The sequence below is a fragment of the Dermochelys coriacea genome, chromosome 3 (genome assembly GCF_009764565.3).
Source record: "Dermochelys coriacea isolate rDerCor1 chromosome 3, rDerCor1.pri.v4, whole genome shotgun sequence".
NCBI classification, from domain to species: domain Eukaryota; kingdom Metazoa; phylum Chordata; order Testudines; family Dermochelyidae; genus Dermochelys; species Dermochelys coriacea.
The window spans coordinates 137467966-137482462 of NC_050070.1; the positions used below are offsets into that span (position 1 = coordinate 137467966).

General features: G+C 39.3%; 1 protein-coding gene across 2 annotated transcripts in view; it reads left to right on the forward strand.

Annotated features, from left to right (window-relative positions):
• Window positions 1-14497, forward strand: part of RYR2 (ryanodine receptor 2) — a 735866-nt gene that overhangs the window by 405738 nt on the left and 315631 nt on the right. For both annotated transcript variants that reach the window (XM_043511417.1, XM_038395332.2), the window contains one exon: window positions 12226-12385. In XM_043511417.1, coding sequence (XP_043367352.1) covers window positions 12226-12385 — 160 coding nt within the window. The remainder of the gene's footprint in view (window positions 1-12225; window positions 12386-14497) is intronic.

Sequence of the window (14497 nt, forward strand, 5' to 3'; positions counted from 1 at the left end):
ACATCGAAACGTAATACATAATTGGGGTTCATTGAGCATATGAAGATCAAAAATGGCCAATGAAACATGGTTAGATACAAAAGTAATATCTGGTGAAGTTGTGGTGATTCTGAAATGTGTGCAAATCTATATAAAACTGAATCATGCACTGAAACTTGAGCCATGTTGGAAAAATCATGTTACCATAGCTAGAATGGCTGGATTAAGATTATCCAGATTGATAGGAAGATTAATTCACCTGTTCTGGATGTTTTTAAAAGTTTTATGATTATTGCAGTAACACAATTTTAACATGAAGGTACCATGCCACAAAGACGCCAGATGAAGCCAACAGGTGTCAGCACGTGGTGACATTCTGATTGTGGTCTTCTGCTTTTTGTATTGGAACAATGCCATTTCTTTTATATTTTTTTAATTTTGTTTCTGGAGTCCAGAAAATAAATGTGTAAAACGTGGACCCAATTCCCACTACCTCAAATATTAATTCTGGACTAGCATAGTAACACTACAAAGACAATACTAAACCCACTCCAACTACTCACTTGCAATATGGACCCACTTTGTTACTGGGAAACAATAGCCACCACAACAGAAAGCTTGTGGCCTATTGCTGGAAATATTACATATGCTCTGCTCTGTGATGCTGTCAAAGCTTGGTTGCACTTGTAAACTCAGTTTTGGTAGGCTTTTGCTAAACCTGTACTGTTTTCCAGATGTAAGGTCCTTTTATCCAGTCAAGGAATAGTGTAACTGTAATGACCAGGAAGCTATCCACCTGCAATATTTTGATATACAATTTGTCTGCTAGTTTTTGTGAATAACGTTTATGTGGAAGCAGGATTAGTGCAGTCCTACAGCAACAGTAATGTGATTTTAATAAAGCTCTCTTCTATGTAGTGGAATACTAGCATTTTTGTAGACTCTGCTTGGCTGGCTCAATCATCTTTCTAACAATGGTGTGGTCACACCATGTGGAGTGAAAAAGCCAGTTTAATTACATTTTTCTATAAAATAATACTATACTGCAGTGGTCACCAGCTGGTAAGTCGTGATCAACTGATCGATCCCAGAGCCTCTGACAGTCAATTGCAATTTCCGGCTGCTAAAAGCCTGGTTGTGCAGCGGACCTAAGGCAGGCTCCCTGCCTGCCCTGTCCCCACGCCGCTGCCAGAAGTGGCCAGCACGCCCCTGCGGCCCCCAGTTATGGAATTAGGGATCTCTGCCTGCTGCTCCTGCCTGCAAGCACCATTCCTGAAGCTCCCATTAGCCGGGAATGGGGAACTGCGGCCAATGGGAGTTGCGGAGATGGTGCCTGCAGGGAGGGGCAGTGTGCAGAGCCATATGCCTCCCCAGCTGCCTTAGCCCCACTGCGCCACTGCCTGGGAGCTGCCCGATGTAAGCGCTGTCCAGCGGGAGCCAGCACTGCTAACCTAGCCCAGAGCCCCCTCCTAGAACTAGCACCCTGTACCCCCACCTGCACCCCAACACTCTGCCCCAGCCCAGAGTCCCCTCCTTCACCCAAACTTTCTCATAGACTCTGCACCCTGCATCTCCTTCGGCACCCCAATCCCCCGCACCAGGCTCAGCCTGGAACCCCCTCTCACACTCCGAACCTCTTGGCCCCAGCCCAGAGCCTGCAGCCCTTCCGAACCCCAACCCCGTGCCCCAGCCTGGTGAAAGTGAGTGAGGGTGTGGGAGAGCGAGCGATGGAGGAAGGGGGACTAAACCTCAGGGAAGGGGCAGGGCTTTCAGGAAGGCGCGGGGTAGATCCTGGGTTGCACTTAAATTCAAAGTGTGATATTGTGCGTAAAAGGGTTGGAGACCGCTGCTATACTCACAGTGTAATAGATTGCATGACAGCTAGAAGTTCGGGGGCATTTTCTTTCATCTGTATCACAACTTTCACATTCAGCCTAAGCTAATACCTTCCATTCATGCTACAGTAGTTAAGGGTTTTGACCTTACCTGTGCAAAACTTCCCTTGATTTCAAAGGGAGATCTGTTTAAAGGTTTGTCTAGACATGTAAATTAATCTGGAATAAGGTTGGGTGTAAATTTAAAATGGATTAAATATTCCTGATTCACTCTGTGAAGACACCCTTATTGTAGGACATGTGCATTATTCAGAATTAGTTTAATCCAGAAAGTGGAATAGGGATTAAAGCATCTAGTTAATCAGCAATAGCTATGTATTTAATCAGCAGTTAACATATAGTTAATCAATAATAGCTATTCTGGAATAACTCCTCATATAGACAGACCCTTAGATGTGCAAAATTAGACTCAAAGAAATGACAAATGATTCAGAAGTTGGATCAGTTAGGCCAAGTCCTGCATAGAATAATAGAATATTAGGGTTGGAAGAGACCTCAGGAGATTATCTAGTCCAATCCCCTGCTCAAAGCAGGACCAACACCAAGTAAATCATCCCAGCTAGGGGTTTGTCAAGCCAGGCCTTAAAAATCTCTAAGGATGGAGATTCTACCACCTCCCTAGATAACCCATTCCAGTACTTTGCCACCCTCCTAGTGAAATAGTGTTTCCTAATATCCAACCTAGACCTCCCTCACTGCAACTTGAGACCATTGCTTCTTGTTCTGTCATCTGCCACCACTGAGAACAGCCTAGCTCCATCCTCTTTGGAACCCCCCTTCCGGCAGTTGAAGGCTGCTATCAAATCCCTCCCCCCACTCTTCTCTTCTGCAGACTAAATAACCCCAGTTCCCTCACCCTCTCCTTGTAAGCCATGTACCCCAGCCCCCTAATCATTTTTGTTGCCCTCTGCTGGACTCTCTCCAATTTGTCCACATCCCTTCTGTAGTGAGGGGACCAAAATTGGACACGGTACTCCAGGTGTGGCCTCACCAGTGCCGAATAGAGGGGAATAACCACTTTCCTCGATTTGCTGGCAATGCTCCTACTAATACAGGCTTTTTTTGTCAGGCTATATTGGCTTTCTTGGCAACAAGGGCACACTGCTGACTCATCTCCAGCTTCTTGTCCACTGTAATCCCCAGGTCCTTTTCTGCAGAACTACTGCTTAGTTGGTAGGTTCCCAGCCTGTAGCAGTGCATGGGATTCTTCCTTCCTAAGTGCAGGACTCTGCACTTGTTCTTGTTGAACCTCATCAGATTTCTTTTGGCCCAATCCTCCAATTTGTCTAGGTCACTCTGGACCCACATCCCTACCCTCTAGCGTATCTACCTCTTTTCCCAGCTTAGTGTCATCTGTGAACTTGCTGAGAGTGCAATTCATCCCATCATCCAGATCATTAATAAGATTTTGAACAAAACTGACCCCAGGACCGACCCCTCAGGACCTCCGCTTGATACCGGCTGCCAACTAGACATCAAGCCATTGATCACTACCCTTTGAGCCTGACACTTGTGAGTAGTCTCACTAAAGTCATGTGCATGAGTATAAGGTGAACAGGTGAACTGCCCATGGAATTCTTTAGGCCCTTTTTAATATTGCTTTATCCCTTATGTCACTCTTTCTTCAGTTCTTCACTCTCATTTTAATCTTTTAAAATGTTTTCAGCATCTCATACATATGCCTTCCAAAGTGGAGTTTCCTGGACAGTGTAATGTATGCATCCTAAATATCCATCTCTTCATTTGTACATAACTGTTCATTGTATTATTTTCCAAACTATTCCTTTATCTGTAAGACTAATATGTAAAGATTTTAGTAAAACTATTCTTAAAAATAACTGGGACAAAATGAAGTTGCATATTATGAGGATATATGTCTAATGTAAATCTTTACATCTCAGCTAAAGATGTCACGTCACTGGTGAACTAATAGTCTCCTCTCCAGACCACATAATGCGTATTACTGAGTATTTTCTCTGTAAAAGGTTCTGTGTTCCCAACTAAAACTTTTTAAGATGGTCCTTTTGACATTTTGACTGAAATCTTTAGGGCTCCAATCCTGTGAGATGCCAAAGTGTCCTTACTTTCCATTGAATTAACTGGGAATTGACAATACTCAGCACCTTGTAGGACTGATCTCTAAGTGGGAAACCGTCAGGCTTGCTTGTTATTCCACAGGGAACCTTCTCCTAGTTATAAATTTCTCTGTGTGCTTGCAAGCTTGAAAATGTTATTTCAAAATTACGGGCCTAGATTCTACCTTAGATACAAAAAAAATTACCATTGACTTCACTGGCGACTGTCCAGGCATAGAGTTTTCTGGTATATTTGTTGTATGTTGATCAAGGAAACCTCTGAGAGAGTCATGATGCAAAACACAAACCAACTGGTTGATTAGATCTTATTTTGTAAAACAAAGGTAGCTCAAATAAAAAACTTCTAACACTGGGTCAAACTCTCCCCTTAGGTACACATTTAACATTTCTGTTGAGAGGACTATTGGAAATTATGTTCATTTACACCTCTGGAAGCCCATTGGCTCAGTAAGGTTACACAGTGAGATTGAGAGCAGAAATAGTTCCAGTAAGACTTGGATGTGCTGTAGTGATTTTTCTGTTAGCTCCTTGAGCTCTCACAACAGTTTGTGGTGTTTCAGGTTTTATTGTAACTTGTTTCTTTATCTTTGGAGTATTTTTCCTATCTTATTCCTTGATTCCTTTCAGAATCAAATTTGCCTTCAGTTATGGCCATGGTGTGCATGGTTGTTTTGTTGAAAGAGCAATTTTGTCACCATTTGGAGAAATACACACCTCCTATTTTATTCTCTCTTTAATTCCAAAGTCACTACATGCTGTCTAGTTACTCCACTATATATTTCTAAGGGTATGTCTTCACTACCTGCCGGATCGGTGGGCAGCGATTGATCCAGCGGGGGTTGATCTATCGCGTGTAGTCTAAATGCAATAAATTGACCCCCGAGTGCTCTCCCATTCACTCCGGTACTCCAGTTCGGCGAGAAGCACAGGCAGAGTCGACAGGGGAGTGGCAGCAGTCGACTCACCACGGTGAAGACACCACAGTAAGTCGATCTATGTACGTCAACTTCAGCTACGTTATTCATGTAGCTGAAGTTGCATAACTTAGATTGAACCCCCCCCACCCCCTTCAGTGTAGATCAGGCCTAAGATTTATAGACTGAGTCAGGGATGTAGGTGATTATCAACAACATTCCCATTCCTTTAACACAGCTTTGTAGAGTTAAAGGTAACAGAAATGGGAAGAGTTACCTTATGGCCAAAGCACAAGACTTGGGAGCCAAGAGGGGTGGGTTCTATTGCTGGTGCTGCCATAGAATTCCTGCGTGACCCTGAGCAAGTTACTTAGGGCCTTTTTCAGAGAGATGTAACAAACAAGTTGCAATAAAACCTGTTACACCACAAGAAGCTCCTGCTGATTTCATTTTGAGATGAGTGTGATCAAACCACACTGTAAACCAGCTACTTAATTCTATATGCTTTGTAAAACTGCCTAAATACCTCTCGATGGTGTTGTGAGCTTAATTCATTAATATTTATAAGCCACTTTTGAGTCCCTTTAATGGAAGGTGCTGCACAAATCAGAGGTGTAATTAAAGAATGTATTGTTGTGCTAGAGGATATTGATGGCTGCCAGCAAGCATGTCTTTGGTCTGTGGGCAATCACATACCTCACTGAAACTCGTGGGTCGTTCAAAGAAACAAATACGGTCTTTTATGGAGTAAGAATCTCCATATGGAGTAGGAAAGCTGAAATAGTCGAAATCATGCAGAAAGTGCTGGGCCACATGGGAAGGACCAACTGAGGGAAAATAGGAGGGGTTTCCCTGGGACATATTGCAGTCACAGTAGCTGGGATAATGATTAGTGGAGGGGTGTGTGTGTGTGTGTGTGTGTGTTTTTCAGAAACAGAAAGCAATGGGGAAGCAAGCAGACAGCAAGAGAAGCAGTGTGAGTGTGGCTGTGTGAGGAAGCTAACAGAGGGGACTTCTTTTGGGCAGAATGTTCATTGAAGAGGCAGGCTTGGAAATTGCAAGCAAGGAAAATGCCTCCTTTTTGTTCTTACTGGATTCAGGAAAACAGGACTTCGTGTTTGTTCTTTGTAAATAAACAGGACTGCACCAAAGAAATACCTGACTTGTATAATAAATTTCTCCTCCTAATGGAAAGATTCCATCAAGACCTCAAATATTGACTACCCACTTGGGAAAAGGGGCAAAACTGTTGTTCTTTTATGTAATTAGTGCAATTCAAATACATGCACATAACACAAAACTGCATATATATCTGAGGGCAGATTTTAGACATTAGTGAGGTAGATCCATACTATCTTTGACTTTGCTCCATGGTTTTCATTTTAAAATATCCATTTGCTCTCTGGCCTGAGGTCCTGGAGTTTATTTAAAACCCACATGACAAATCCTGTGCTCAATGAAAACATTTACATCCCATAAAAATCAGTTTGAGGGCCAGAATTTGGATCCCACGTTTTCTGACTTTCCCACTCTGATGTCATTATTGGAGGGCAGTATCAGTAATGGCATACCGATGCAGCTGATATTCTCCCTTTTAAGTGATATGTAGGTAATTTATGCTCCTGAAACATTGAAGAGCTTCTGTTCTTTCATATAGAGCTAGTGTAACCACAAGATCTTTAATAGATCTTACAAATATCTGTGCAATTATTTTTACCTTATGCAGGTTGAGTATCTATTTTCTGAGTAGTTACAGAAAACTGTGAGAAATGTATGATCAGCCACCTCTTTTTCTTGGTGAAAGAAAATTGCCATTTGTCCTACTCAGTCTTCTATAGTCAAGTACTGCATTTTCAAATATGTTGGGGAGCCCCCGCAAAGCACTGCTTGGCGAATCTGTTTTCCCAAATGCCTGCTTATTCATCAAGTCCAATCTGGTAGATGGTAGTGGCAGGAGATCCAGGAGGGTCCATGAGTCCCCGTCTCTGGAGATGCTGGGAGGCAAAAGGTGGCATGACAATTAGGATTTAGTGTCTCTCAGGAAAAGAGCAGAAGATGTACATGGGCAAGCGGTGATGCAATGACATGAATATTATTTATGCTGGCATTTAGTGAAACAGTGACAAATATTCCTGAAGACTTACTTTGAACATTCATTTTTAGTGCAACAGAGGTTCTTTAAATACTACTCACTGAGAATAATTTTGTGATTTGTTTTCCTAAAAAGTGGGTAAACCTATAAAATATATAAATTACGTACACTATTAAATATGTAGATTATTTAACTATCTCAGATACTATAAATGATTGCTACAATTTTCCTTAACCATGTTGTCATCACTGAGACTTCATTGTTGAGACACAAAATGAGGGGAAAATGCCTGGTCCTCTACAAAACAAGGACAAATTGACAGGAAAGACAAAGGGAACTATATTCTTCGAAAATTCACTCCCTTGTCAACTTCTAAAGACATGCTCACAACAAAACACATTCTTAATATTTCTCTGTGCAGTCAACTGAGATTTTCCCATTTGTTCTGAAGTGCTTGAATAGCAGATTTAGAAATGGAGTTTACAGCTAACATCCCCTGAACTTCGTCATAAACTGCATATGTTTCCCTTATATCATTTTCAATGTAGTGACTTTCCAGCTCCATTTAACTTGATTCGTGCTAAAGCTCTAGGTACAACTCAAAGGAGAAAACCGGTGTCATATTTAGTTACACAGATTTTTTTTCACTGACATGCACTGCATTTTTTCATAAGCTCAATCAACAACATTTATGTTTTTCTGAGAAAATAAACAGAATACTATTTTATTTTTGTATGACTAAAGACAGATTAAATAGAAGTTAATTTTAAAATATACTACTAGTCATATCTTGCACTTGTGAGGTGTGAGTGTCACATACTTTATGTCAGAAAATAAGTATAAAATATAAAAATACAGTAGAAAAACACAAAAGCTCTTTGACATTTAATTTTATGTAGTTGTCTACCATTGCATTAATCTTTTCTGAGAAGAAATTTTGCTTTAGAAGACCATAAGAACGGCCATACTGGGTCAGAGCAAAGGTCCATCTAGCCCAGTATCCTGACTTCTGACAATGGCCAGTGCCAGGTGCCCCAGAAGGAATGAACAGAACAGCTAATCATCAAGTGATCCATCCCCTGTCGCCCATTCCCAGCTTCTGGCAAACAGAGGCTAGGGACACCATCCCGGCTAATAGCCTTTGATGGACCTATCCTCCATGAATTTATCTAGTTCTTTTTTGAACCCTGTTATAGTCTTGGCTTCACAACATCCTCTGGCAAAGAGTTCCACAGGTTGACTGTATGTTGTGTGAAAAAATACTTCCTTTTGTTTGTTTTAAATCTGCTGCCTATTAATTTCATTCGGTGACCCCTAGTTCTAGGGTTATGAAAGGAGTAAATAACACTTCCTTATTTACTTTCTCTAAACCAGTCATGATTCTATAAACCTCTATCATATCCCCCCTTAGTCGTCTCTTTTCCAAGCTGAAAAGTCTCAGTCTTATTAATCTCTCCTCATATGGCAGCTGTTCCATACCCCTTAATCATTTTTGTTTCCCTTTTCTGAACCATTTCCAATTCCAGTATATATTTTTTGAGATGGGACGACCATATCTGCACGCAGTATTCAAGAGGTGGGTGTACCATGGATTTATATAGAGGCAATATGATATTTTCTGTCTTCTTATCTAGCTCTTTCTTAATGATTCCCAGCACTGTTTGCTTTTATGACTGCCACTGCACATTGAGTGGATTTTTCAGAGAACAATCCACAATGACTCCAAGATCTCTTTCTTGAGTGGTAACAGCCAATTTAGACCCCATCATTTTTTATGTATAGTTGGGATTATGTTTTCCAATGTGCGTTACTTTGCATTTATCAACATTGAATTTCATCTGCCATTTTGTTGTCCAATCACCTAGTTTTGAGAGATCCGTTTGTAGCTCTTCACAGTCTGCCTGAGACTTAACTATCTTGAATAGTTTTGTATCACTGCAAATTTTGCCACCTCACTGATTCCCCCAAACAGAAGTGTTAAAATGCTTTGTAGTAAGTCATGCTGAGATGATGATTTGTGTGTAGAACAATTAAATGTTAGCCTATAAATTAATCTCATGAATACAAATTGATTGACAGAAGCCAGTAATTAGATATAAATGATACAGTTGCCAGACAAAGCTAATTAATTAACAAACTAAATCCATTTTGGTAACTGTTGAGACTACATAAATTACATATGAGAATGTGTTGCTGATAAGATATTGAGAAGTATTTTTATAGTTGGACAGAAAACGGATTGGGACATTTTGCATTTTACATTTACCATCATGATGCTGTTTATGCCTCTGATAAATTAGTTCAGATTGTGTGATGTCTTCATTACAAATCTCTGTTTTCAATTCATATTCCAGCAATCATGCTGAACTTACCCTTCCTCTGAGCTCCTATTTGTCATGATTATTTGAAAAAATAAGACTTCAGTTGACTATAGCAAAATTAAAGGAGGGCCAAAAAGGGAAGATGGAGGGAAAATAGATTACCGCTTATACAATTTAAAATAGTTGCAAAGTTTAAAATATATTTTAATTCCTGTCTATTGTTTTACAGCATTTGCAAGCACAGTTTAGAAAAGCATCTACATATCATGGGCAATAAATTGAACAAGAAATTATTTTCAAAATAACTATTAGTATGTGGGTTTAGGAGGCTTTGTTAGACTGTAGGCTTCTTCCCTTTATGTTCCCACTTGTTACTTAAGTGAACTATGCAGTAGGTACCTCACACGGTTATTATAAGGCTTGCTTAATGTTTGCAAAGCACTTTAGGATCTTAGGATAAAAAAGATGAGTTAATATTGTATTCTCATTCTCTAGTCAAGGGAGATACAAGAAAATATCCGGATTAGTTAAACTCTCTGAATTCAGTGTTTTTATTGTTTTCCCATGTCAGTTGACAGGTCTTTAATATGTATAATTTATGTGAAACCAGAACTGTGTTTTCCGACTGACCAACATGCCTTTGTGACCAAAATGGTACATGTTTTATCTGCGCTCATGGCGAAAAAAATCTGTTAATCAGCCTGTTTTATCTCTCTGTTTAACTGGCTGTTCAGTTTAACAGACTCCTTATGAAAGAAGGTCTTAACAAAATAATAGGCTGATCCACTTCTGCTGTGCTGCATCTTATTAAATAGTTTACCACATACAGGTGGACTGAACGACAGGCAGCAGTAGTGGAGAGCAAGTGACTGTACTGATAGAATCTTAACCAGCCCACCAGTGAGAATATTCACAGAAAATAAAAATTTAGAATGAAGACTCAGTTTCAGCTCTTTTATATCTGTTGGCAGATCTAAAGAGCTATGAGTTACATGACAGGTAAAAAAATAAAAAGCAGCAACAGCTTATTAATGTTGGGTAAATCATTTATTCTGAACTCTAACCATCAGCATAGCAGTATTTCAATGTACTTAAAAAAATCCGGCTATATTAACTAGCTGCTTTTTTAAGACCCGAGTTCCAAAATTACTGTATGAGATTTTCCTAGCACTATTTCAGTGATTTGCATAATGCTTTATTAATGCTTTGAAGCATTTTTATGACATAGAGGGCACAGTAAAAACCATCTGGAATAACCGTCACTGAAAATTGATTTCTTGTGCTGTATCAGCAGAAGTGAACTAAAGATTAAAACAAAGATGTGGTGGTGTTCTGTTTGGCCCTTTGAAGGTCTGATTACTGTAGAATTCAAATTAAATACATACTATGATACCAGTTTTTGCATAGAGGTCTGTTATACTTTGCTATCAGAAATCACATTTAAAGGCTTTTAAGAAAGACATAATGAGTGAACATAGCTCATCTTGTGAAGATAACAGTTTACAGGAGAGGCCCCCATTCAATTCTCCCTATAGTCTGTGAGAGTGTCTCTGTTACAAACAAGATAAGACACAGGACTAAAAGTTAGGAGTTCTGGATTCTATGACCAAGTCTACAATAAACTTATTTTTGACACTGATCAAGTAGTAGGGACAAATAATTTCTTGTACCTTTTTTCTTTTACTGAAAATACATGTGATTTCCCCCTACTTCCCCCCCCCCCCATTTCTTGGCAATAGGTCTTCATAGTTTGATTAAATTAATGATTCATTGTTTTTTTTAGCTTTCATAATTTTCTACATCATTTGTAGTCTATGTAAGGTAGACACTTCAGTCCAGTGAAATAGCCTATTCAACAGTTTGATGATCTCCTCCTAGCAATGGTCAGTGAAATCACAACTAATAAAACCAATACAATTTCTGTCACCTCTTCAGCCCTATAGCCAGTGTCAAGGAAATGTCAAGAAACTTTTATATTTGCCTGTCATAGGCTTTCGATGACCTTCCCTAAAAATGATAGATTGTTAGCCAGGTTGTCAACATCATGAGTTGGTTTCTTGATCATGGGCCTCACAATACTACTTTGAATGCTGTTGGAATCCTGTCCCCATGTGGGGAAACACTGACAGAGTGGGAAAAGCATACAAATAATGCTAATGGGGAAACAATAAAATGATAACACAGAACTCTTCAAGGTTCATTATATTCCCTGTTTTCAGAGCTCTACTTACGATACTTCCTATTCAAGTCATAGAAAGTTGAGAGCTGGAGGGACAGTCTAATGGCTAAGGTATTACACTGCGCCAGGAGAGTCCAGAGTTCAGTTACATGCTCAGTTATATTCTTCCTGTGTGTCTTTGGGGAAGCCACGTAATCTGCACAGTGCCTCAGTTCTTCATCTGTAAAACAAGGATATCCTTCCTTTCCTCCCAGGATGTAGATATCTATTCATGATTGTGACCTGCTTAGACACTGTGATCGGGGGTGGGGCATATAGTAGATTCATATATACTAAGGTCAGAAGGGACCATTATGATCATCTAGTCCGACCTCCATAGATATCAGCTTTAATCTCTGCACTGCTTTAAGCATGTGAAGAAATGCCACAATATGTATATTAAAGCTTTTTTGGACTTCGGTAATTCTGAGTCACTTACGCATCCAATAACACATGTTACTACCTAATGAAATGGACTTCTTCCGTCACTCTAGGTATAGTTAAATAGAAACCAAAGCTAAATTTCTGTGCATTATTTCCATGCATTATTCTTATAACCTAGATCTTATCTGGATTATTAATATTTGTATTTCTGTGGTTTTATCAGTGGATGTTGTAGTTTTCCTATGTAATATCTGTTAGTGTTTTCTCAGTGAAATATGTGATTTTTTTTAAAAATCACCAATTGCAAATTCTACATTGTTTGACAGTTACCAGTTGTCAAGTGGATACAAGCCTACTCCCATGGATCTGAGCTTTATCAAGTTGACCCCCTCTCAAGAAGCTATGGTGGATAAACTAGCAGAGAATGCTCATAATGTGTGGGCAAGGGACCGTATCAGGCAGGGTTGGACATATGGTATCCAGCAGGTAAGAGCAAACTTGAACACTTGAAAGTTCAGCCACCTATTGAGGTATTGTACAACTGAATTTGGGATATGAGGTTAGAGGAAGCCACTGACAGAATATTAGCCTTTCAGTCAAGAGGGCAAACTATTGGCATCTGGGTTTATGTTGTTAATAAATATATTATAGCTAAGATTGCCAGCAATAAATGATTTACTCTCTACACATGGATTACTCTCTATGGCAGCCATAATGAAATGGATAGTGTGTCTTTCCATTCTCTGGACAGCTACCTTGGGGGAAGGGATGTGGCATTTCTTTGTGTGTTGTCTAAAGCATACAGATTAAGTCTTGGGCTTCCCTCTGCCTCTGAAATGCTGTCCTCTGAGCCCTTAAGAAAGTGTAGGCAATGATTTACAGTAGGAAAATAATTTACATATCCTCATCCAGGAGACTAAATTTTTCTTTGTTCACTGAACAGCTAAAGCCCCCAAGTAGCAACAGTGTAAATTTCTACTAATTACCCTACAATATGCATCATCTCTGGTCTAGGAGACCACCATTAAAGATGGGAGGGTAATTCAGTCTCTATGGGCTATCCAAATTTTTGCTCCTTTATTGAGGCTAGAAACCTGGGTTTCAAGTGCCATTTCTGGTGGTGAGGTTTTTTCTATGTGTCAGGAGTGAGTAAAAATAAAGCATGGTGGATTGTTAGCAGCAAAACTCAAGATCTCTAGCTGTTCTAGACAAAGATAAATAAATATAAAAATCCCATAGATGTACAATGTAATCCATTGCGGTAACTATTAATGTTTAACCGTTGTATCAGTTTTCTATTATAGTATTCTATATTCTATTACCACATCCACCAACCCTTTAGTGATTATTTGTGAATTCAGACTAGGACAGGTATCTTCACTTTTGCCAAAGAATGTACAGTAGCATTTCACAGTGAAACTATAGAAAAATCCACCCTCTGGGAAAAAGTTTGAGTTTTCATGGATTTGTGCTGGGGGAAAAAGACATTTTGAAAAGAAAAACAGCATTTTGCAGGAACACAACTGTTTTCTGCCTGCAAAATCTGCATTTTGGTTTTGTCAAGAATTCAAGTTATACAGTGCAGTTTGGTACATCTTGAATTTTGTTGACATGCAAGAACAAAACCAATTCTGTGTGCAATGCTTTCCTGTCAGTAAACAACCTGCTGTTTTTACAGTTTTATTTAAGTGAATCACTTAATTTTATTCATCACGTTTGACAGACTGTTTATGTTGAAGAAATATGCCACATATCATTTCCAGCACCCTCAATTAGTGTATTTTCATTTTGGGGCTTTGCAAGTCATTTTATAAACCGATCTTCCATATTTGGGCCTGAGAAGCTTGTGAACTAACAACAAATATATTTATTTACATTTGGATATTTTTAATATGGGCTCTGATATCCTTTCTATAGACATTCAGGGCCATCTTCAGCATTGATGAAATTCCATCATGTACTTTACATTCACAGATGCAGTGTTAACGCAGACATTTTAAAGTGCCTTTATGTTTCTGATAGAGAGTTAGCCTAATAGACTATGAGAGAAATAGTTCCCTACATTGCCATATAGGAGAAGAGGACACATGTATTTTCTATCCACAATTTCACATGCTGATTTTGTGAAGGCACTGCATTCATTGCCTGGAATGAAGGAATGCTTCCTAATAGTCAACTGCAACATCACTGGCAAATTAAAGAATGCTATCAGTGATTTCCAAGTTGCAACCCATAATTTCATCTTCTTTCAGAAGCCAAATAGTTGCAGTTCGTGGCCTTGAATTGAGAGGATTTAAAGTCAGTGAAAAATGGGGGTATTCTTTGGTAGAATCATTGGAAGCTTTGCTTTGCCTAAAATCAAATGTAGTAATGCACATACAATGGACCAGTTAATAACAAGTTAAGAACACAATAGATCAAAAATGTGTGTTTATATTTGCTAATTAACACAGTGGTTTAAACTGTAATGTATTAGCAAAATATAGACCCACAATCCAAGGTAAATTCGGTGTAAAGGTTGAGGTTCCTTAGGTCTTGAGAGCAATTTAGCTTACTTTGTACATCTGAATTTCAGTAGAATGACTAATTTGGCCAACC